Here is a 24,704-nt window from a genome sequence, read left to right on the forward strand (position 1 = left end):
AATACAAAATATGACAAAATTCTGCTGTGACCAGCCTCCAGCTCCAAGCTGTGACCACACGGCCTGCCCGTGATATTTGGGAGACAAATTGTCATAAAACAGCTTCGGATGATTGATTACATTTTAAAAATGACTCCCTGCTGATCACAAGCCCCTCTTCCTGACCTGAACCTTGTCTTCTGCATTTAATCGCCCCACTGCAGCGTTAATGGCCTCTCCCCCACCAACGCGGGGACTTTATTCTTTGCTCACACACAGCGAACACATGCACACTTAAACTCGTGCCAATGAGGCATGTAAGTGGTAGTTTGGGTCTGCTTTAATGCTCTTTAGTAAGTCAGCTTGATGCATAAGTAGACTGGCTGTACTCATATAGTACAGTAGTGTTCAACATCCCCCCCCCCCAAAAAAAATCCAGCATGTCATCCATCCCCCACCCCGTCAATTACCTTCTGAAGGGCGATAAAATATTCTTGACAATATGTTCCTGTTCTATGTGCCTCAACTAGTCGAAACACAGCATTCCGATTAATATCGCGACAGAAAGCGACAAAATGGCCGCCGCCTGAGATGGACAAAAACGGGATGTAATTTACTACCTAACTCATATTCCACAAACCTAATATTAATCACAATGCATTGTTTAGACTAATGGAGGCACACAGAACATAATATTGTACACTCTAAAAAGAATTGGGTTAAAAATAACACAATTTTGGGTCAAAAAAGGACCGATACACAAACTGGGTCAATTTGACCCACTTTCTTGCATTGTTTTGGACACAACAGCCACATTTTTTGAGGTTGTTTTGTACAAAACTACCAATTTTTGGGGTTGTTTTTGCAGAAAATCAAAATTCACCCAAGTTGTGGATCGGTCCAGTTTTGACCCAAAATTCTGTTATTTTTAACCCAACTGTTTTGGATTGACTTCCTCTTGAAAGAAAAACGCTAGTCCAATGCAAATGTATAGATTCCCATCAAATCAAATTTTTTTACGGGTTTATTCCAGTCACTGTCTAAAAACATATACATAACTGTGCAAAAACAGGCATGTAAACAGGCATGTTTGGTGCAGCCATAATGCAATCATGATGAGCTGTATTACCTCTGGAGGTCCTTCCACTGCATTCCATCATTGTCAGTTCGACACAATTTCAACAAGACACAACCATAAATGGTTAAACCTCCAACAAACTGCCTGCCAGTATAGGTATGGTGGTTTTGGCAACAGTTGTGGCACATTTAAGGTAAAAAAAAAAAAAAGCCTGTGGGATTCTCCTCTAAGTAGATGTGAGTCACAGAAAAAGTCACAAAATGTTGCACATCCGTGTGATTTGTGGGAAGCGGAGTCCAGTGTGGAGATGGTCTCCCGGCAGCATCGGGACACCGTCCAGGATCTCAAGATTTGGCAAGCAGGAGAAGACACTGCGTGAAGGCAGACAAGAAGAAGAGAGCGTGATTGCTGCATGCAGCCTTTATTGTACAACCACCACTGGCAAAAGTATTAGTACAACTTCAGGAAGGGGAAATGGAAGAAGGTCCCACACTTCTTGCAGGAAAATGAAAAGTAAATTTGTTGGCATTTATTATTGTACCTTTTCCGACATTATGCTAATGTATTTCACGCGCTGTCCCTATATTTGCCCCACAACTGACTGTCGACCAATTCATGGTGTACCCCGCCTTGCAGCCAGTCAGCTGGGAAAGTCTCCAAGCTCAACCCGCGACAGCTACAGAAAATTAATGCGAAATTAAATGCCTCAGTTGAGTAAATAAATCCCGCCGACCACTATAAGAGGTCACGCGATAATAGATTATAAATATGTTTTTTGAGCTCCTCACCGTGCACGGTAGTCCTGAGAGAAGGTCACTGGGTTGAGGGTCAAGTTTAGGGATCGCAGAGGACTGTTCCTCAATGCGTCCAATCCTCCCAGGGAGCTGATGGCATTCTCGGACAAGCAAAGTTGCACCACGGCTGGAAGTGTTGGCAACTGGTGCAAAGACACCAGATGGTTCCGGTGCAGATTTAATATCCTGCACCTGAAAATAGCAGAAAGCAAAGTGGTATTTGCTTTATTTACTGAGGAAGGAAGCGATGCTCTTCTTTACCTTGGCAGACAGACTGAACTCAAATTGCTGAGAGAGTTGTTGACCAGCTGTAGTTGCTCCACGCGGATCAACCTGCGGAGAATGCGGAGGAAGTTTTCTTCCTGGAAAGCGTCACCCAAATCCTGGTAGGAGAGATTCAGCTCCTTTGGGGAGGAGGCAGCAGTTCGAGGTGATCACTTGACATTTTTTTTTTTTAGTTATGTCACACATAACACAAACGTGTCTTGACTCACCAGACAGTTTTCCCAATTCTCTTGTCGTCTCTCTTCCCAACTCTGCTCCTCTTTCTCTCTCCTCCTCTTCCTCCTCCATCTCTCCACACAGGCTGAGTCCGCCTCTCTTTGAAATAGCTCCTCGACGGATGGCCCTTTGGGTGACAGCAAATATTTTTGTTAGCACAGATGATCCAATGTCAGCCTATCAAGTTAACTTTGTGGAAGTGGCTTGATATTTAACCGAATTGAATTGCACCGAAATGAAATGACAAAACATAGCTAACCACACCCACAGCAAATCACTCGCATGATTTGTTTTACACCGTCCTGACGCAATCCGCCCATCTCCCCTCCCAGCCTGGGATTGGCGGGGGACTGCTCAGGAACCAAACACAGATTATTTGCATGATAGGCAGCAGCATGGACCAATACCCTCCCTGTGCGCATGTATGCAAAAACAAGCATGTAAACGCCGTCATTCAAGTTTTGCATGAAAGTGAAAAATTCTGTCGCTGTTGATCCTTTGGGTATTTGACAATGACACATACAGGAACCGTTTTAATTAGGAGAAAAATTGCCCATTTCTTTAAAGTGATTTTTCAGTGTTCATTCATTTTGAAAATCCACTATTAATTTTAATATGTAAAATATACATTATATATATGTTCTTTTTAAAATACAATCGTAGGTGAAGTAATCTCTCAGGGTGCCATGTTTCACCGCCATCTTTCTGCTACGGATACCGGAAGGAGACAAATTTTGTGAACGTAGTGACTGAACATCCTTCGCAAGAGAATACTAGATGTAATTTGCAATGACGTTTTGCTTATACCTCTGCTGAAGAAATTGCGAGTAGGCTTGCAAAAGTTGGTCTCTCTGAGTCACCGTAGTGCACTCGCTTCAAAATGCACGCACTTCGATCTTAGGTTGTTGCATTCTATTAGTTCACCATGAGATGGCGGTAAATTATACACATTGGACCTTTTGAGCCACTGTTGAAATGGGGGCATGCAGTGACATTAAAATATTTATTAGGCACAACATTACACACACCTTTAAAATAATAATGATCTCACTGTCTCAGTATGATGTAATGCAGGCGTACACCACAACAAAGCACGGCCACAGATTGTGATACTGTGATACTGATATTGTGATACTGGCGCCCACCTTCGCGGACCCTGGGGCAGGTCAGCTGATCTCCCGTGAGGTCACACTGCGGCAGGTGATGCCACGAGGCAAACCGGAAGCGGCTGGCTGGAAGCTGTGTGCAAAGGAGAAAAGCATGCGCCGGCGGGGTGAGACATTAAATGAATTGACGCAACATATCAAATCAGGAATTCTAATCCCTCGTCAAACTATATACTTTCTACGTGGTTTAATACAGCGTCGCTGTTAAGATTCCTTCTAAACATGCATGTACTGCACGCAAATAAAGCAAATACTGGAATAAACAAAAGAGTAAAGGTGATGAAAAAGTGCCAAGCACTGCGAGTATATCCCCAGGAAGGACTTTCATTCACATTTTATCACAAAATGTAATCAAAGTCCATTCATTGATCTGATGCCATTTCAGCTGGCACATAATAGAGGAAAGAAGGGGGAGCAGTAGAAAATGGGGGGAGTAATAGCACACAGCAGTTTAATGAACCGTAAATACCCATTAGAGCAGCAAAATGTGCTTGTTACCTGATGTTACCTCAGTAGAAATGTTCAATCAGAGTCACTTTACTTTGGCTGATGAGACACAAGACTATCCTATTTAACCAAATAATAGGACGTTTAGACCCTTTTTTTTTTTTTTTTTAGGAATTCTCAGCTGGGCAGCACTTAGCATTTAGCGGTTAGCATCTGCCTCACAACTGAGTGGTCCTAGGCCCAAATATCGACTACCTCAGCAACCCTAAAATATCATTAGTGCGCTTTATAATTCACGTATTCTCATTAAGAATGGTAGTCGGAGAAATGTTATTCCCTTTTATGAACACCGAAAAATGTGTTTTAATGTCAACATTGAGTGTTTATGTCCCAGAATGCACTGCTTGTACGTTCCCACAAAGATCCTCCACTGTGATCATTCGTAATGCAAATGAGTTTAGGTTCAGAATTGAGCCTGTGAGGTGGCCTTTAAGGAAGAAAACCTTTTTGACATAGCATTTTCTTGTAAAAGTTTCGCATGAGGTAGTAAATTCTCAGTAATAGGAGGTTTTGCCAGTAAGATGCAAAACGTGTGTCATAATCCAATCTATTCGTGCACGTTCCAATGCGATGAAATGGACTATTTGGCTTGGTGGTTTAATGGAATGCTTTGTCTCTCCCTCACTGACCTTTTCAACCTCCTCGTCCCCATGTAACTCTACACTGTCCTCTATCACTGCACAATTGAGCTGCTCCACTTTGATGCTGCTTATTGACATCAAGCATGACAAAATATCACAAATGTAAAATAAATACAGTTTTTACACACAGTGTACGGAATATCATGTAAATCATGTCATATACTTCCGTAAAGGAGACATATAATGCATTTTTCCACAATTTAAAACCGTTTCCAGGTGTTTTAAAATGTCTGTGACATGCGTTTGTCAAAATACCCCAAAGTTCAATGATAATGATATGTTCTATGCAGCCCCGCTAGTCTGCACACGTCATTCTGATTAATATTACATTTGTGGAATATGACTTAAAGTGGATGTCAAGACAAACATATTTTTTTCAAGAAATTATGTTCTATGCAGGCCCACTAGTTGAAACACAGCATTCTGGCAGGGGCGGAGCCATGGGTGGGCCTGGGTGTGCACAGGCCCACCCAGATTTACAGTCTGCCCACCCAGTGAGATTCATGAAAAATTTTTGCAACTTCTGTCGACTGTAAATGATATCACAAATGCTCAGGGCTCAGATAACGACCAATCATGGCTCAGCTTCAGAAAACAGGTGATCTGTGATTGGTCGCTCAAATGAGGAGAACGAGAGAGGACTATAAAGAGGAAATCAGAGCACAAGGGAAAGAAGCGCATCGGACTGAAAGAACGATTTGTGTGTTTCTAAGTCAGTCACTTACAGGTGTCGATCCAAGTCCAGAATCGGGACTCCGGTGCACGGAAGCGGGCAAGTGTGCCACACCGAGCTCGGAGTAGTGGGACAGGTGGGATTTGGGGAGGCTGTCGCTGAGAGTGTTCACACCGGAAGAACTGAAAGGAAGCATGAAGAGAAAAGCATGAAGTTGTTTGTAACGGAAGCTCTGGTGTGCGGTGAGAACCTGACCACCGGCCGAGCGGTTGAGTTACAGCCAGGGACACCTGAGCGCGTCTGCCACTGGTTTATAATAGTCTGCGTGCACCTCTATAATTGATTAAATCCAATGCAAAGCACCAAATGAACCAGTTTGAACCTTAGTTATCCACTAACATTATGCCCTCTTAAAATATTAGATAAATCTAAATTAATCGCGCAGGTGTAACAATATGGGAGTTTGCCTATTGTCTAATGCCGGCTGAGGTAAATTAGATCTTCAACCATGGAGAAACTTTGGCAAAATTAAAACGACTTTTTAAAAAAAAAAAAAATTGCCACTGGCACAATTCAGGATTTCTACATGACATACATTTAACTTGTGGTTTAGCTAGGCTAAAGCTTGCCTGGTTCCTCTTAAATTTGTTTCAGTGCCAAAATATAAAGGGATGAGTGACTTCCCTATTGGTGTAGACTTTTAGAGTAAGTAATTAAAACACGGAAGCATGCGTCGCTCCAGGTTACACTTAAAGTTTGATCTTTGGTGTGAACTCACCTTTCTGACATGTCCCAATCGTGTGCTGGTGAACTCTGCCAGCCTTCAAGAACACATCGCGAGACGAACCATCGGGCTGTGCGAGGGCGAGGCCGTGACCCATGGAGGCGAAATCTTGTGTTGGCGTTCTCTGAGAGTAGCCCCCCTCCTGCTCCTGAGCTGCCTCAGTCAGGTGAGACGCTCCTACTGCTCCTGGGCTGTCGCTCCTGTGTTGCCTAGCAACCGCGTTCGAGTGAGGAAAACATTACAAGGTTGGTGTAAGACACATACTCGAGGTGAAAAATAATCTAATTTGACACTTTGATGATTACCTTAACTAGGGAGGGATGAGAGGAACTTAATAGATGTAAGAGATGTTTTATTTGTACCGAGTTGCCTTTTTTTTTTTTATGTAATGGCCTGCTGCTGCCACACAGCTCATGTTACCAGAGGCTTCCTTTGCTCCGAATTTGTGTCCATGATACTCTTTCAACATTTTTTTTGCGGTTAAAGACACTCATTTATCGGGCGTTCATCAAATGATTGAAGTTTAGGCCTATAACAATGTGAGACAACAAATGGGTGGGGAAAAAAAATAGCTCTGAAAGGAAATATGAATCTAAGGTGTTATGTATCGTCAGCGTTAAAAAAAATGTAACTCTCCTGGCATTTGTGAAAATGTATGTTTCCGAATGCCTGTGAGACTCCAACACAAGTCAACATTTAATGGTGGCGTTCCTCAGAGATTGATACCGGGTCCCATCGCAGTTTTTAGAAACAAAAATGGTTCCCTTTTGATTTAAAAAAAACAACAACTTTGTAACATTGTAAGTTTTTACACTTGTTAGGATATTTTCACAGACAACTTGATTAAACATTTTGCCCTGTCAGTTTAGCTTGGTCCATAGTTGTGGAACCATCCATGTCTATTTCACAACCAGAGCATAAAAGATGGCTGCACAGTGGAATAGCGGTTAGCATGTCTGCCTCAAGTCTACCGTCCTTTCTTTGTGGAGTTTGCATGTTCATCCCTTGTGGGTTTCTGCTTACACATTCCAAAAAATAAGTTAAGTCAATTGCAGAGATGAACTGTCCATTAGTGAGAATGTGAGTGTCCAAGTCATTTTTTCAGTTTTTTTTTTTTTTCAGAAAACACAAAAATCTGAACCACAATCTGATTTACCTACATGTAATAATAATTTCATTTCAGGCATAGAACTGAATAATCTGTTTAAGGATGCAGCCGATTTTTGCAAATGTGGCCAGCATCCCGAGGAGATGTTTAAGGCCCCGCAAAAAATTGTCAAAATATGACTTAGGCCATTATTTTAACTCATTCACTGCCATTGACAAATTTACTTGTCTTTTCACTGTCCAGCTATACAATCCCAGGAATTTATTTATATTTTCTCCAAATTCTTTCAAACGTGAGGGTATAAGAGGGTCCGAAAATGTCTGGCAGTGAATGAGTTAAGAGGCTGATGCTAGTATACATATTCCAGTACATCACAAAAAACACAAGCTTGAACATAAGATCATTGGTCTTTTTATTGATTATAAGAGTGTATACAGCTGGTGTTTTTGTCTCCTTAAATATGTACAGCCAAAAAAAATTGGTGCAGTGGACCGTTTTCAGTGCGCCAATAAACCTCACTCGGTCTCTATGGCAACTCTGCAGTCTCCTTCGCTCACCTGTGAGATGCCCAGCAAGGCTTGATCAACCACTCGCATGTGATAAGGCATATTATAGTTCTTCGGCAGTTTAATCATGTGACTACGGTGTAAAAAAACCCAAACAAAAAAAAAAAAACAACAACAAGATTATTGTCTGCTGGATGTTGATGACTAAGACTGATGATTGCATGTTTTCGCCACAACAAATATACTGAGCATATATAGAACACTGTGTTAAATATATCAAGGGGCAACACAAGGTACAAATAGAGTTAGTGTTAGTATGTTTAAAAAAAAAAGAAAAGAAGAGAATCAAATGTTCTTGTGGATTGTGTGCGTGTGTGTGTATATATATAAAGCAGATGAACTACAACATGGTCCTGCATGAATATCATGTATACTTGGATAGAATACTCTCCATTACATAATTAGAGAATATTTACAATTCAACCCTCTGTGTGTCTACATCCATAGATCTTTCTATATAAAAAAAAACAAACAAAAAAAAAAACACTTGTTTATTTCTTCCCAATATACAGTAATCGATACTTGATATCTTTATAAAATACAGTTGATGCAGGTGATGGTAGCAGAGGCGGGGTTCATCTGATTGGCTGGGAATGAGTGACATCACGCCAGGGGTTACATGGAGTCAAAGTCATGGTCGTTAGGCTCGATGACTTCAGGTGTCAGGACCCGGCCCATGAAGAGGATAGACCCTGAAGGGACGCGCGCACACACACACACACACACATATGCGTATAATGGTTGACTGTTTTGACACAAAAGCAACATGATGTGTCAAGTTACAAGCGCGCACAGGCACGCACTCACGCACACTCGCATACCTGTTCTCCGATTTCTGATGATGAAGAAGAATGGGTGATCAGCCATGACTTGTGGGTACAGCACCAGAGTCCTGGTCTGGGCGATCATTCCTGTGAAAACATCAGCGAAAGCTCATTTACCCCCAGAGGAGGGCAAGGTTTACACTTTGACATTTTCATTTAGCACTAGCCTACAGGTCAGGAAGCTATCTGAAGGTTTGGTGTTCAAATTCTCGCCGTTGAGTTTGCACATTCGAACCCGTGCGTAAAAAATTGTTTTAGTCATATCCCAAAAGTGGGTGCTAAATTGTGCGTTCACACACTCAAGACAGATTTTGCGCACTATTGGCAACAGGTGTAAAAGTGGTGGAGACGGCCATATCTAAAGTGAAATCAACCCAAATGTATTTTTTTTCAAGAATATGTTACCAGCAGGCCCACTGGTCGTAGCATTCTGATTAATATTGCGTTTGTGGAATATAGGTTGATCCACGCAGCAAAATCCAGCCCTTTTTAGCAATCTCAGGGGGCGGCCATTTTGACACTTCGGTCGACTGAAAATGACATCACAACTGCTCAGGTAACGACCAATCACGGCTCAGCTTCAGAAAACAGATCAGCCGTGATTGGTCGTTACCTGAGCAGTTGTGATGTCATTTTCAGTCGACCGAAGTGTCAAAATGGCCGCCCCCTGGGATGGCTATACAAACGCAATATTTATCAGAATGCCTTGTTTCAACTAGTGGGCCTGCATAGAACATATTCTTGAAAAAAAAAAACATGTTTGGGTTAACTTCCACTTTAAAGGAGGGTTTTGTGCTTTAAGTAGCTCTGACAGTTTTCATCATGGAATATTTGGGAGAGCACTGTTGGAAGAAAATAAAGTTTGAAGTGATGAATTGAAAATGTTAGAGGAAGAGAAAGAAACCTATGAGTTACAGAAAGTAAATTGATCGCAGTGATAATTTTGGGAAAGCCAGCAGATGGGATTCTGGATCTGGAGGTGTTCATCTCTCTCTCTGTCTCTCTGTCTCTCTCTCTCTCTCTCTCTCTCTCTCTCTCCCTCTCTCTCTCTCTGTCTCTCTCTCTCTCTCTCGCTCTCTTTCTCTCTCTCTATCTCTGTCTCTGTCTCTCTCTCTCTCTCTCTCTCTCTCTCTCTCAACTGCAATAATGAAGTCTACCTGATCCAACAGCTCCCTCCGCTCCCTCCTCAGTCACCTCCAGGTAGGCTTTCTGCACTGCCCTGCCAATATAGAGCTCCTTCGCACCTGGAACAAAAGCAGAAAGACAAAACAAAAACGGTTTCTTGCATTTGTAGAGCACATCCATCAAAGGCGCTAAAACAATGTGTGCTACAGCAGAGTGGCACTGCGACTGCAGGGATGTGACAGCCCCCCCCCCCCCCCCCCCCCAAAAAAAAACCCATAATGTCCTCTGTGAACAAACTGAGCCGAGTGTAGAAAGAACACAACATAATGAGTAAGTCTTTTTGGAAGTGGCTGCTATCCTATTGTTACATATGATTATTTCCTGCATATGCTGTTCATGTTTTTCTCTCACTCAATCGATTTTTACAAGGGGATGCGACACTTTCAACGTGCCCACTCAGTGGCAGTTACCTTGGTTACCTCAGCAAGTACCGGAGGCTACTTCAGTGCAGCAAGTCAACACAAATAATGAAACCAACTTTGATTACAGATTTGCTTTGCAGCTATAGCAACCACACGGAATTGATTTCAAGATCATTATATTGGGCATGTGTCAGATGTTTCATAATGCCAAGTGCCTCACCTGTTATAGCAGAGAGATCGGCATCCTTAGTGAAGATGCTCTTTATCCCCAGCTCCTTCAGAGTTTCTTTAAGGTCCATTTTCTGCTCCACTTTGAACCTAAATAATGCAACATTAGGAAATAGGAAAAGCCTCTCAGTGCAACTTTACGTCACTGTAAACTACTGCACAATAATATACATACAGTATTGTTAAATCCAGTGGCGGGCGCTGCATTTGCTTGCTGGGCTTTAAGTGGGCATTTACATGAATGAATCCACCTCTTGATACCGCCGCTATAATGTCGCAACCATTATACCCGTAGAAACCATTACGGGAATGCTGCACAAAAATGCAAGGTAAACAGCAGCTGTGGCATGTACATTATCGGAAGCAATGTTTATAACATAACATGATAAAAACTTAAAACATTTAAATAAAAAAAAAAGAAAAATCACACTCCTTGTTAAATGTATTAATTTGTGCAAATTGCTACATATGCATTTTGCTAGTTGAACTTTTGCTCGAGCCAAACAATCAAGACTTTTTGCCATATGGCGAACTCACTTTTATACAAACACGGCAATTTTTATTTACGGCTGTTTCCTTATTCCTCGGCTTGACCAGTTTTGGGACAAATCCACTTGTGGGCTGTCATGATTCTTGGCAGCAGTGAAAAATTGTGAATTTTTCAAAATTTGTATTTTTATTCATTTAATTTTTTTTAGTTTGTCGAAGTTGGTCGTCGGAAACGATAACAGAAGCCCGTTTAAAATGATAGTCGGACCGGCCTATAGACGATTACTATTTGGCCCGGCCAGACAAAATGGCGGATAAACGGACAGCGGAAGGCACCGCAATTTTTAGTAAAATGTCCATCTCTGATTAAATACCCTTCTGTGTAAATATATGTTACTACTAAGTACTACTATGTGGACATCTGCACCTTATATAGACAAGTGTGACTGACTATGAACAGATTATTTTTCTTTGTCAAGTTTAGTTGGTGCGGCTTATATTCAGGTTCAGGGACTTTTAAAGGGAGGACCCAAAATGTTCTTGACAAGAATATGTTCTATTCAGGCCCACAAGTCGAAACATGGCATCCTGATTGTTCTGACTGATATTGTGTTTGTGGAATATGAGTAAAGCAGGAAAATCCACCCGTTTTTCACCCCATCTCCGGGGGCGGCCATTTTGTCATTTGCTGTCGACTGAAAATGACATCATAGTTGCTCAGGGCTCAGGTAATGACCGATCACGGCTCAGCTGTTTTCTGAAGCTTAGCCAGGATTGGTCGAGATAGACAAAAACGGGTGGATTTTTGCTGCTGAAGCATAATAATAATCAGAATGCCATGTTTCGACTAGTGAAGGCGCATACGTCATATTATTGCAAAGAATTTTTGGGGGGTTGACTTTTCTTGAAGTTATGTGGGTCAGCACTATTGATGGGCAGACACGCCAAAACAAATCTGTCATCAACATATACAGACTGGAAGCAGTGCAAGTCCAGAGATTTTTTTTTTTTTTTTTTTTTTTTTTTACGAAAGGAAGAGAATATCTACTTTTGTGAGATGAAGAGCTCTTGTACTGCACAGATGGGTGAGTTCTTACCGGGGCAGATAGACTTCCACTTTCTGTCGTTTCACATTGTTGGCCCACTCCTCCAGCAGCGGCGCCTTAATGATGGGCTCAAGAGAAGCCAACGGCACTTCCTGCCGAGGCAGGACGATCATCATGGACATGTCGTCCCCCTCGTACGGCATCTCTAAGACCTGGTAAACACCGCCAGCCTCCTGGGAGCCATCGCTGAACTCACCTGGGGGATGAGGGTGGGGAAAATAGGCGTGAAATAAGCACGTTTGGACACACGCACAAACATAAGCACTGATGCTCGCGGCGTGTCCTGCTTTGCTCGGCTTGCAAGTTCCCCGAGGAGGAATTTGCGCGGATGAACATTGCACATTGAACGACAGTATTGATTACAGCTTGAGAGGCTGCTTAAACTCTAATTAAAAACCATTCATGCTGCACTTTGAGGACTCAAACTGAATTTGCTGGTCAAAAAACTGCAGAAAACTGCTTCCATTCAGCATGAGTGAGGTTGCCTTTAGAAAAAAGATTAAACTGATGCAGCCATGTGTGATTATATAAATTGTAAAATACACACTCAAAACAGTTTGGTTAAAAATAACATTTTGGGTCAAAAAGTGACTGACCCACTACTTGGATCCCAACTTTACTTTAACTTCAAAACTGCCAACGTTTGGTAAAAAATGGGTAGTTTTGTGCAAAACAACCCAAGAAAATCTAGCTGTTTTTTTAAATTGGGTCAAATTGACCCAATTAGTCGATCCATTTACTTTTAACAAACTCACATCTTACCGTAAACAAAACCCCCTTACATGTCAAATGGGGTACAATTCCACATAATCAAACCAAATTAACATGAACTTTGTCCCATAAAAGACATGACATTATGGGGTGACACTTACTGCGAAGATAAGGTGTCATAGTAGCAGAGGGAGGGAGAAGAGAGTAAAAAACGAAAATAAAGTTTTATGATGGACTTTGAACACACACCCTCCCTTTAACTTGCTGAGATGAGGCAACGTTGCTGCGGAGATTGGGGATGTTGAACTTTAACACAACACAATCTTCCGATGAAAATGAAAACGCGCAGGCTTTTCTCCCTTCTATTCTTCAAAGCTCGCACACATTCAGTCATCTCCCGACAAACAAACAGGCACATGCATCAGTGTGCGAGCAGCCTGCGAACGTTGGCGTTCGCCAGTGTGCAATCTCACTGCACCAAAATAGCGCAGATGCACCAACTTTAGAAGCGATGCAGTGAGAGCTTGATGTAATTTCCTTTGGCAGCACATCAGATTAAAAAATAATCGAGGATGGAGAGGCACACACTTGCCGTTTCGCTCAAACACGTTCGCCCACTATTGACACTAAAAGGTACAAACACAATGTGTTTTAATCTGCTGCTAATTAATAGCTATTGATGACAGTGTGAATAGTGGAGAAAATACAGTAGCGCCAAATGGGACCATGAATCAGTTAAGACAGATAGCAACACCGAATGTGCTGAAAAACTGAACAAAAAGAAATGTTCAAATGGAATCTGATACTTGATCAAATATGCACCACACAGACCTCCTAATGAACAAAAGTGAATGTTAAGACAAAGTCAACCACAAAAAAAAATCTTTACAATGATATGTTCTATGGATCTCCACTAGTCTAATCCCACTATTATTACTAATATTGCATTAGTGGAATTTGAGTTAAGCAGCAAAATCCACCCGTTTTTAGTCATTTGAGGGGGCGGCCATTTTGTCACTTCTGTCGACTGAAAATGACATCACAGTTGCTCAGGGCTTAGGTAACGACTAATCACGGCTCACCTGTTTTCTGAAGCTGAGCCATGATTGGTTGTTACCTGAGCCCTGAGCAACTTTGATGTCATTTTCGGTCGACAGCAAGTGACAGAATAGCCGCCCCTTGAGATGGACAAAAACAGGTGGATTTTGCTACCTAAAGAAGAAGTCAACGCAAACATATTTTTCGCAAGAATATGTTTTATGCAGGCCCACTAGTTGAAACAGGGCTTTCTGATAAATATTGCGTTTGTGGAATATGAGTTTAGCAGCAAATCCCACCTGTTTTTAGCCATCTTAGGGGGCGACCATTTTGTCACTTCTGTCGGCTGAAAATGACATCACAACTGCTCAGGGCTCAGGTAACGACCAATCACAGCTCACCTGTTTTCCGAAGCTGAGCCATGATTGGTCGTTACCTGAGCGTTGAGTAGTTGTGATGTCATTTTCAGTCAACAGAAGTGACAAAATGGCCGCCCCCTGAGATGGCTAAAAACGGGTGGATTAACTCTTATTCCACAAACGCAATATTTATCAGAATGCCTTGTTTCAACTAGTGGGCCTGCATAGAACATATTCTGCAACAAAATATGTTTGGGTTGACTTCCTCCTTAACTCATATTCCACAAACATAATATCAATCAGAATGCAGCGTTTAGACCAGTGGGGCCACATAGAAAATATAATTGTAAACAACCTTTTTGGGGTAACTCCCAATTTAAGTAAAATTATAACACAACTGGCAAATGAACTGTCTAAATATCTGGAATATGTAAATATCATATAAACCAAACGTTCATCTATATATAGAGATCCATCAGGAAATACAAAGGCACTGGTGTATAGGTCATGAGTGATGATCCGCAAACGTTCTTACCATAGTAAAAGTCTCCCTGTTGGTACATCATGAGCGTCTGGACTTCCGAACCATCGTCCCTGCTGAAGGAGAAGGTTCTAGTGTTTTCCGGCCTGAACTGATTTTTCCAGGAGCCTCTGAAGTAGATGGCGTTGACCAAGGTCAGGCGAATCACGCTGCCGAAGTCCTCGGCCGATAGAAGGTCGCGGATCTTACCTGCAAGGGAGTTGGTTGCGCGCTCAGTAAACTGAAACAAGTCAAGTAGTCTCCTTTTCTTACTCACTCTCGGTATGATTCTCCACCCAGCTGTTGATTTGCTCCGCAACAGCTGCTGATTCGCTGAAGTCAACGGTCTGAATATTGGCTCCAAAAAATTTCTTCATCAGATGCAGGAACTCGGGGTTGAAGGCGATGCCCTCTTGTAGGAAGAGACTGTTGGCCAAGCGCAGCGTGTACTGGGCGTCATCCTCGGATAGCGCTGCCGTCAGGTTCTGGAGTAAAGAGAACTCCGCGCCTGGAGGGAACAAGCACGTGCATGTAGCAAAGGAACGGGTATGCGGGAGAAAAACAGTGAATCCCAATCTGGGAATGTGCCACAAGAGATCATCAGTGGGATTCGGGAATTTGCTCAATGTCACTTCATTTGTCAGATTAAAAAAAACAAAACTTTTATTAATAACAAATTTGCTCATCTAGCTATGTCAGCAACGTATAATGACAGGTAGAACAATTCAAGGCTCTTCCACTAGATGGCAGAAGATACATAAAGTAATAAACGTCTTGTGGCATTTATTTCTAATGTAAAATTTGTGCCTTGGATAAATAAAGGTTCGGAAACACTACCCTAGAGATAACTGCAGATTTTTAATGCCGTCTGTATTCCCTCCATAAGCAAATAGGTACAAGTTAGCACTAAAACTGTAGTTCAAAGGCAGTAGTCAATACCTTGTTAGTGGCTATTCCTAATCCTAGATTTTCTGCACAATCGCACTTTAAGCGTAAGGAAAATTCACGATATAGTATATCGTCGCTTTCCTGCGAAAAACACTTACCTCCAATTTTGGAAAGTTTTTTAATTTTCACATTACTGCAATGTCTGTAACGCGGAAACACCATTCATGTAAAAATAAGAAAATGAAAAAAAATGGAGATAAGGGTTTTTCACAGGACGGCGAGGATATCATAATTCAGGCCAAAAACTTCACAAAAATGAGATCTTAAAGCCGGAAAGTCACGAGCCTCCTGAGATAAAATGCTGCCCCACACTAGGCTATGTGGAAACATAAATTGTTTGTTTGATGGTTTTACACTGAACTTTTTTTTTTACTTGTTTAACATGTAGTAGTTTCATTCATATTATTTATTATCCTTATTATATTTGTAAGTAGTAATAGGGCCACACTTAAAAGAAAGGGAAAAAAAGAAAGATAAAATCATGGGTTTTCAAGAATCAATTCCAAATTCTACAAACATCCGTTTCATAAGATTTGATTGAATTCATATTGCAAAAATGCATTCCAATCATTACCAGGATGAAATATGTAATTTGCCAAATATGACTTGAGTCTTGTGACTGTGATTTTTTTGAAGTATACTGTCATTTGGTTCAACGGCATTTGTTTCTTTCATTAATATTTTTTACTTATCATTTTTGACTGACGGGGGAGGAATCATTTGGGGATCATAGTGACGCCTTTTGACCCTAGTGCGGACAAGCTGTATGGAGAACGGATGGATGGATGCGTTAACGCGGCTTTGTCTCTCTACGTAAAACTGTCAAGTTGCATAAATGCGTTTGTCACCTGGCAACAGGCTGTCAAATCCCACGGCCTGTCGGATCTCCTCTAGCGACGCCCCCCTGGCTCCGAGCTCCACCATGCCCAGGGCCAGGGCCACGCTCAAGGGGGAGAAAATGATGTTGTCTTGACCCCCTGTCGCCTGCAACTGATGGTACAGTCTGACGGAGAATTCTGAAGTAGCGTCCTCTGGAATGTCCGCCGCCCGGCAACTGTAGCCCAGCAACAGGATGGAGAGGAGCAGGAGGAGAGGGGACGAAGAATCCACGAGCCACATGGCTGCAATGACGGCTGAGCAGGAAAAAAGGATGCCATGCGAAATGAGGATGCAGAAGAGAGGAAGGGATTGATTGGCAGAGGCAAGACGGAAACAACAAAATGGGGGAATGGTGAGACGCAGGGAGAAAGGATGGAAAGATGACGGGATACATGTCGAGTGGATTAGGGAGTGATGATAGGAGGCCAAGGAGGTTGGCGACGGAAGTATGGAGTGATGCCGAGATTATTTATGAAAAAGGCAGGGAATTACAATATTGCGAGATGGCGAGAGATAATTGTGGGAGGATGGATATTGTGCATTATCACGACGGCCAGGAGGAGGATGGATGAGAGGAGACAGCAATGAAGGAAGAGAGTCAGCAAAAGAGGTTACACTAGACTTTTTATGGCCAATTTGGCAGTTAATCTCCCAGCGTGCCGCCTGCGTAGGACAACTACCGGCAATTTGTTATAAATGGCAGTAAACTAGCCCAAATTAAAGTAGGAATAAAACACAAAGAGTTTATTGGAACAGATGCTTTTGATCTGCAAAGTCTTTGCGGGGCTTGTGAGCTTGTACTGCAGTGAGTAAAAACATAAAACAAATTGCTGAATGTTTGGGAGTCATTAGCCCACATTAGCCACGTCTCTGCCTGTCACATTTTAAGTCAATAAAACTCAATATGCATTAAAGCGGAAGTCAACCCAAACATATTTTTATCAAGAATATGTTCCATGCAAGACCACTAGTTGAAACAAGGCATTCTGATGAATATGGTGTTTGTGGAATAAGAGTTAATCCACACGATTTGAGCTATCTCAGGGGGCGGCCATTTTGTTACTTATGTCGACTGAAAATGACATCACAACTACTCAGGGCTCAGGTAACGACCAATCACGGCTGACCTGTTGTCTGAAGCTGAACCGTGATTGGTCATTACCTGAGCCCAGAGTAGTTGTGATGTCATTGTCAGTCGACAGAAATGACAAAATGGCCGCCCCCAGAGATGGCTAACAATGGGTGGACTTTGCTCCTTAAGTCATATTCCACAAAAACAATATTAATCAGAATGCCGTGTTTCAACTCGTGGGCCTGCTGGGAACATATTCTTGACAAAAATACGTTTGGGTTGATTCCCCATTTAAATAAGAAAAGTATTGAAAAAAAAAAAAAAATCCTGTGATAATTTGTCGTGAGTTTTCAATTCATTAAAATGAATGTGAACTCAAAGTGCTGTGCCCGTTATTAATATCACCGCGTCTGCCTGACTCTTGGCTCTTCAACTGTTTTGCATTTGCAAACTGATCAATTGGAGCATAGATTTATAGCATCTCTAATACGTAAAAGGTTGCCATACAGATTTATGACAATGGTGTATAAAAAGTCCTTCCGCACCAGATTCATCCAGGCAGGCCTTCACGCACATTGCTTGCGGCATATGCTAGGACCGAAAAAGGCCTTCCTAAAATGTTCCCGCAAAGTTGGCAGCTAACCAAGTTGACAGGTTGGAATCTGCTGGCTGCTACTTTATGTGCAGGTGACAAACAAAAGCGCCATTACCACTTTTTATTGTTTATTGTACTTTCCTCTCATGCCCGTCAGATGGTCGGAATCGCTCTCGCCGTTTTACGTCCAACCGCTAACAGGGTATTGACTCCTAGAAAGCGGAGCGTTGCCAAGGCCAAACCTCTGAATTTGAATCTGGATTGCTACCACATTGTGCACCTTCTTCAGAGATTCGAACAGGCGATTGCTCGAATCCTCGAGGAAAAAAATTCCGAGCGCTGCCAGTGGCGAAGGCGAGAGCAGAGCAAAGACTTTCTACCGAGACTACAAAAGCTTTCAACCGTTTTTCATGGTGACAAAAGCGAGTGCCAGCCGGACGCTATTATTTATAGCGCCGCTGTCTGTCAGCGTCAGCCGAGCAGAACGCAGTGGAGACGTTGGAGGGTTACGCGAGCGAAGATTGTTTCATCACAAAGATGCGAGGAGAAAAGCGGTTGAAATGGTCAGCTACGAAATGTTGATTCACTTGACGATTGACTCCAATCTCCAAAATCGTTGGTGATAAATGAGGGAACACGAAATTGTTATTAAACTAGTAACTGAAGCTGTCAGATAACAGATTTGAAAAAAAAAAAAAAACTTGTGTAGAGGCGAAAATAAATCACACTTTTGTCTGCGCAGTACGCGGATGTGGAGGGCTGGCATTTGACTGAACCAGAATGCAGAACAGCTGCAGGAAAAGGATTAAAGATATAAAAAAGACAACTTAAAGTTCGTGACCTTTGTGTGTGGCCCCGTAAGAACATTCTGACCTTTGGAGCTGTGAGCTACTCATGCGGAGTTCCCAGCATACCTTGCAGGTAAGGAGGGAAACCAAGCCACCCCCCCCCCGCCCCCATCTGTTCTGTTGAACATCTCTCGCTCTGTTGTGATGAACACAATCAAATCGCCTGGAAAATCCCCTAATCTTGGCCATTTGATTCATTCCATGCAATTAAACAGCCCATTATTGAAAGGTAGTCCTTAATCTCTCCCATGTAATCCGTCAGTTGACATTTGCACAATTAAAAAGTGACGTCAGCAAGCAGCGTAATCCTTCCTGCCATTTAAACCCTACACCTTGAGCTCGCATGCTTAGGAGACCTTAAGGTTGGACACCAACGCACACATTGGCAGATGCACGCACATTTACTTTGACCTACACGTTTGCTCCAGAAGCCACGGTTACCCGGGCAACGGCAAGTGATGAATAGAGATGTACTGAGGTGTCAACTTCACCAGCACAAGACCTTCCCTCCTTTCCGACACATCTCTGTTGTATACAAACGTCAAATGAATGTGTGCTTACTGCCTTTTTTAAAATAAAGGTTTATATGGTGGCAAATGGTTAACCCCGCAGGAGATTATTTCTAGTTCGTTTCTTTCCTACAGGGAAAAATAGCTGAGAAATCAGAACTAATTGTCGTGCAATGATTGTGTTCAACCTTTGAGGTTTCACTTAAATGAAATCCAGCTTGCCTTCATTGCTTCGAAATGTAAAAAATTACACAACACTCCCTTTTTGATTTTGTTTATTACAATACATTTCCACATGATGAAAATATTCTTCCCTGTTAATTCCCTTTTTAAAAAAAAATAAATATATCTACACTCAGGATTTCACATTTGGCATCACAATCTAACAACGCAAACACAACAGCTTTGAATGAGTTCAACTTTTACTCTTTAACGATTACGAGTAACATCAGTTGAGAGAATCCGATTATTTTTCTCTGACCCAGTTCCTCACTAACCAACAGATGTTTGCAGTGAATTGCTTTTACCGTTTCATCTCCAAATAAGCCTGAAGATCAAAACAGCTGTAAACTAGGCCATCTGAAAAAGCCAAGCACAAACCTGTCTGCAAAAAAAAAAAAGCAACTACAAAACACCAAATGTTGTCTACACATTCCTTAAGATGTTAATGATTCTAATTATTGCTGAGTATCATCGCCATAAGCTATTTGTGGCCACCAGCGTAGTGGAAGGAACCAAAAACAACAGTGATGCACAAGACCTCCGCTTCTTATATACAGTTAACACCGTTTCATGAAAAAATGAAAGAAGAAATCAACCCGAACACATTTTTTTCAAGAATATGTTCCCAGCAGGCCGACTATTTGAAACGCGGCATTCTGATTAATATGGCATTGGTGGAATATGAGAAATCCAGCCGTTTTTAGCTAGCTCAGGGGGCGGCCATTTTGTCACTTCTGTCGACTGAAAATGACGTCGCAGATGCTCAGGGCTCAGGTAACGACCAATCACGGCTCAGCTTCAGGAATCAGGTCAGCTGTGATTGATCGTTAACTGAGCCCTGAGTAGCTGTGATGTCATTTTCAGTCGACGGAAGTGACAAAATGGCCGCCCCCGCAGATGGCTAAAAACGGGCGGATTAACTCTTATTCCACAAACTCAACATTTACCGGAATACCTTGTTTCAACTAGTGGGCGTACATGAAACATATTTATGAAAAAAATGATGTTTGGGTTGACTTCCCGGGCTGGCTTGATCATCGACTTCAAATTATCTGCATACGTGGAGCAGGTGATTGCTGCTCCAACATCAGACTAATTTCCCCATCTGCAGCCCATCCTCATCAGCGCGACTTGGCTGATTGCCTCCCTTGTTAGAAAATGACATAATGGCCAGCGGAACCTGCCTTAAGTCCCAGGACACTCACTGTACGCTTAACAGAGGGTGAAGACAGAGGTTAACGACCCTTTATTAATAATCCCCACTAACAGAAGCCAGGCAGAGGCAGAACGTGAAGAAGTTATAAATAGCTACATTGATTTCAGTGGGGGTGGAGGAGCAAATAACAAGAAGTACAAACAGTTTGACCGACAGGAGGCAATGCAGTGAAGATGTTGATAGAAGCTAAAGGAATGTTGAGTGTACAAAACAGTCAGTCAACATGTCAGTATATCAACAAAACACGCACACACATCTGATCACTATGAGACCGCAGTTTGGAGGTTGGATCTGTAATAGGTTCGGCGCCCCTGTCTGAGGTCGGCGGTGAAAGTGAAAAGGGGTTCCGTCTCAATTTGAACAAGATTAGGGAGACTGGAGCACAGTGGAGGTCAGACGGAAAAGGGCGTGTGTGTGTGTGTGTGTGTGTGTGTGTGTGTGTGTGTGCGTGTTTGGTGTAAGCGATGATGTTGGAGGTGGACTCATGGACTGTGATTGTCTCGAATGGCTCGGGAGATGATGAGTGCGCGGGGTCCTCGGTTTACAGTTCTGGTCCTCTGGCCCAGAAACCCAAAATTTCTCGAACGTCCGAATACGCTTTAGTCTATCTCTAACCTACCCTAACACAGTAGTGAAATCACAATCATGGCACTTTGTTTGAATGAAAAAGACTTCTTGGCCATAATCAAATGAAAACCAGTAAGCACGACGGTGATGACATTTTCTTCCGTACGAGCTAGTTCATTGCACACCAATTGTAACTTGTTTTTGTGGTCAATTGAGGACCCTCTGTGTATAGTGGAACCTCAAAGGTCCAAGTCAATCAGCTCTAAGATGCTGACCGGCATGCCTTTGCGTGCCGCCAAGAATGTGTATGAAGTGGGGGTAGATGATGAGCATGATGATGAGATAGAAAGTAGAGGACTGCGCGATGCATGCCGAAGAGGAAGAATCAACTGATGAAGCGAGCGATTTCACCCTTGGCCACAATACCGAGCGGGATTCTGGTTAAGCTAAGCCATTTTAAACTTGAATTTAAATTGAATTTAACATTTTTCGGCGTTTTAGAAGTTAAAGTGGAAGTCAACCCAAACATTGTCTTTATAATAATATGTTCTACGCTAGTCCAAACACAGGATTCTGATTAATATTGCGGAAAATATGAGTTAAGCAGCAAAATCCATCCGTTTTTAGCCATCTGGAGCGGCGGCCATTTTGTCACTTGCCGGGGACTGAAATCGACATCACAGTTGCTCACAGTTGCCTTGATGGAAGCGATGACGGAGGTGCTGACCGACCGCCGATTACCGTTTGGTTCGGCTTGAAAAAAAATGACGAATGATGGACCGGCAGGATTTTGTAAATTGCCCAATTTGAGTGTTTAGGATTCTATTGTGTTTCTCATGCAAATTCCCATGGGCCCGAGCTGATTTTTAGTACGATGCAAATTCAGCAAGCGCCAGCGTGAAGGTATTTGAGGACAAAGCTAGATTGAAATTTTCTTTATTTTATGCAGCGGAGCACAGCGAATTTGATGACAGCATGAGAAGATACGTGGTATGCCTGTGACAATGTGGCCTTGATCTTTAGAGCAAAGTGTGTATTACATTGGCACACACACACACACACACAAGTGCATGTGCACACGCACGCACGCACTCACATTTGGAAGCTGATGTTTGCTGCGTGCACTTAACAAGCAACCGCCCTGCGCCGCTTGTCTGTTTTGGTTTTGCAAGGCTGATTTGAAAGACATTTAATTATTGAAATGCAATTAGTGCAGTGCTTGGAAGGAATAGTCAGGACACACATGTACACGCACACACACATTGGCGATGTGAATACACCCATACCGTGTATTAAAGAAGGGCAGAAGGGGGGCAGGCAACGTATCAGAAGAGATTAACATCGGTTGCAATGCATATGGGATTGATACACTGCGATTATATATATATATATATATCATAATCCGCTGTACATGTTATTTAAATTGAGATTATGACTGAAATGGATGCGGTTTATTTGCATTTGAGAAGGAGAATTTGAGGGACGTTATGAAGCATAACCAAATTTGACATGGTGGATTTCAAATTTAAAATATGGAAAAGATTAAAATAAAAAAACAATTTCAATGAATCACAATTCAATTACTGAAGTAACAGATGCATGATTTGTATTTTTTTTCATGATACTGACTGAATTGTACAAACAAAATTCAATCCAATGTTCGTTGTCGCAGTTATCACGTCACAACAAATTTTAGGGTCACATATAGGTGCATGTATATGTACATACATACTCAAAGTATCCTCTTAATATATTCTAGATTAAACGTAATTTTTGCAATTAAATGTTTAATTAGGAAAACAAACATTTATTGGCAGATTTATACCTGGGGAAGCATTAAAAAAAACGTTATCCGCGTGTGTGCGTGTGCACTGCGTGTGCGTGCGTGCACGCGCGCGTGGGTGTGAGGGGTGGGGACAGGATAGGACCAGGTTATTCCAATGTTCTTCGTAAATTCATATGCCATGTAATTCAAGGACAAGAATCCCCACAAATGCAAAGACAAAATATATACATAAAAAAAACATACATATACAAATAAATGCATGTAGCCTATGACAAAAAAAAAAAAATAAGGCACACGCAGCTCTGTAAAATTGATTTAAAAAATGTGATTCTGTTCGTCTCCACCTGCTTTAATATCAAACTTCTGCATATGACAACAATAGAAAATCAACCCCTTCACACAATTAATTCCATCATGACAATTGCACAGTCGCATCTCTACACATTCAGACTGTATTGTAGAAAACGGCATTTTCCCAAAGATTATACGAGTGCATTTTTTGTTGAAATAATTTGCCCAGGTTGCTCATTAATGAGATTGTGTGTAATAATTAGTGTCCAAAACTGCTCTTACCGATGTACAGCGTTCAAGGGGGACGGCTGAGATGACGTATGCACTGTGCAAGCTCGCTGCTACTCCTTTCCTCTCTTCACCTCTCCTCCAACGCCGCAGATGACTGACTGCATGCTGCTTTGCCGCGGGCCCCGCCTTCCTACACGCCTATTGGTCCAGATAACGGCAACAAAGAGTATCTGATTGGAAGAAAATATAGGTTCTGCTACGTGTTGGTTGTGTGCTCAGTTTTGTATTTTTAATGGTTCAGTGAAAAGTGATTTGTTGAATTGTGCTGGATTTTGATTAATGAAGAGGGTAAAAAAATGAGTCACTCTTTCATCGAACCATAGACATTATAGACCAGTGTTGGCCAGACTTGGTTGAGCCTGTTACTGGCCACGATGTTTCGTTGCTGTTAATTGGGTTTTATGTTTCGTGGGTAAATCTGACGCTGTGTCCAAATTCACAAGGCCGGGGCCTCCGAAGGCTGCATTTGTCGGCCACTTGATGTAATTTCTGGCGCGACTTGACCGCACGCGGCTTCCAAATTCACGCGACCATCAAATCTAGCCTTCATTTCCATGGAGACAGGCCCTTGTCACGATCTGTGGTTCCTATATTAATTTGTTTTATTAGTGCTATACCATCCATCCATACATCCATCCATCCATCCGTTATCCAAACCACTTATTCTCGCAAGCCTGCTGAAGCCTATTAAAATACAGGTATATATTTTATATTTATATATTACAAAATATGGCAACCAATTCAAGGTGTCCCCCGCCTACTGCCTGCTACCCTTGTGAGGATAAGCGGTATAGATAATGGATGGATATTACAAAATATACACAGGTGAAAGTGAATCATTGAAGTGTTCACTGCATGTCT

General features: G+C 42.1%; 2 protein-coding genes across 2 annotated transcripts; both read right to left on the reverse strand.

Annotated features, from left to right (window-relative positions):
* Nucleotides 1-1,004: 1,004 nt before the first annotated feature.
* Nucleotides 1,005-6,128, reverse strand: LOC147144472 (uncharacterized). The gene is made up of 7 exons (XM_086036031.1): nucleotides 6,118-6,128; nucleotides 5,392-5,521; nucleotides 3,498-3,591; nucleotides 2,346-2,479; nucleotides 2,113-2,255; nucleotides 1,846-2,043; nucleotides 1,005-1,428 (listed from the first exon to the last, which is right to left on the reverse strand). The coding sequence occupies exons 1-7, from the start codon at nucleotides 6,126-6,128 to the stop codon at nucleotides 1,311-1,313; spliced, it is 828 nt and encodes a 275-aa protein (XP_085892157.1). The 3' UTR covers nucleotides 1,005-1,310.
* A 1,498-nt stretch (nucleotides 6,129-7,626) lies between these two features.
* Nucleotides 7,627-23,970, reverse strand: serpini1 (serpin peptidase inhibitor, clade I (neuroserpin), member 1). The gene is made up of 9 exons (XM_086035318.1): nucleotides 23,835-23,970; nucleotides 16,416-16,700; nucleotides 14,897-15,127; nucleotides 14,635-14,829; nucleotides 11,983-12,187; nucleotides 10,389-10,486; nucleotides 9,779-9,865; nucleotides 8,619-8,708; nucleotides 7,627-8,489 (listed from the first exon to the last, which is right to left on the reverse strand). The coding sequence occupies exons 2-9, from the start codon at nucleotides 16,684-16,686 to the stop codon at nucleotides 8,413-8,415; spliced, it is 1,254 nt and encodes a 417-aa protein (XP_085891444.1). The 5' UTR covers nucleotides 16,687-16,700; nucleotides 23,835-23,970; the 3' UTR covers nucleotides 7,627-8,412.
* Between the last annotated feature and the right edge of the window lie 734 nt (nucleotides 23,971-24,704).

This window comes from Filicampus tigris, chromosome 7 (assembly GCF_054856515.1).
Source record: "Filicampus tigris isolate MCC_2025a chromosome 7, RoL_Ftig_1.0, whole genome shotgun sequence".
Lineage (NCBI taxonomy): Eukaryota > Metazoa > Chordata > Actinopteri > Syngnathiformes > Syngnathidae > Filicampus > Filicampus tigris.

What these genes read in the sequence shown, in the direction of transcription:
- LOC147144472 (XM_086036031.1), bottom strand. An exon ending in CTGGACTTGGATCGACACCT is followed by an intron (nt 3,592 to 5,391) that starts GTAAGTGACTGA and finishes CTTTGCACACAG; the next exon opens with CTTCCAGCCAGCCGCTTCCG. An exon ending in CTGCCCCAGGGTCCGCGAAG is followed by an intron (nt 2,480 to 3,497) that starts GTGGGCGCCAGT and finishes TGTCACCCAAAG; the next exon opens with GGCCATCCGTCGAGGAGCTA.
- serpini1 (XM_086035318.1), bottom strand. Translation starts at nt 16,686, where the DNA reads ATGTGGCTCGTGGATTCTTCGTCCCCTCTCCTCCTGCTCCTCTCCATC. An exon ending in GGTGGAGAATCATACCGAGA is followed by an intron (nt 14,830 to 14,896) that starts GTGAGTAAGAAA and finishes ACTCCCTTGCAG; the next exon opens with GTAAGATCCGCGACCTTCTA. An exon ending in ACAGGGAGACTTTTACTATG is followed by an intron (nt 12,188 to 14,634) that starts GTAAGAACGTTT and finishes CTCATCCCCCAG; the next exon opens with GTGAGTTCAGCGATGGCTCC.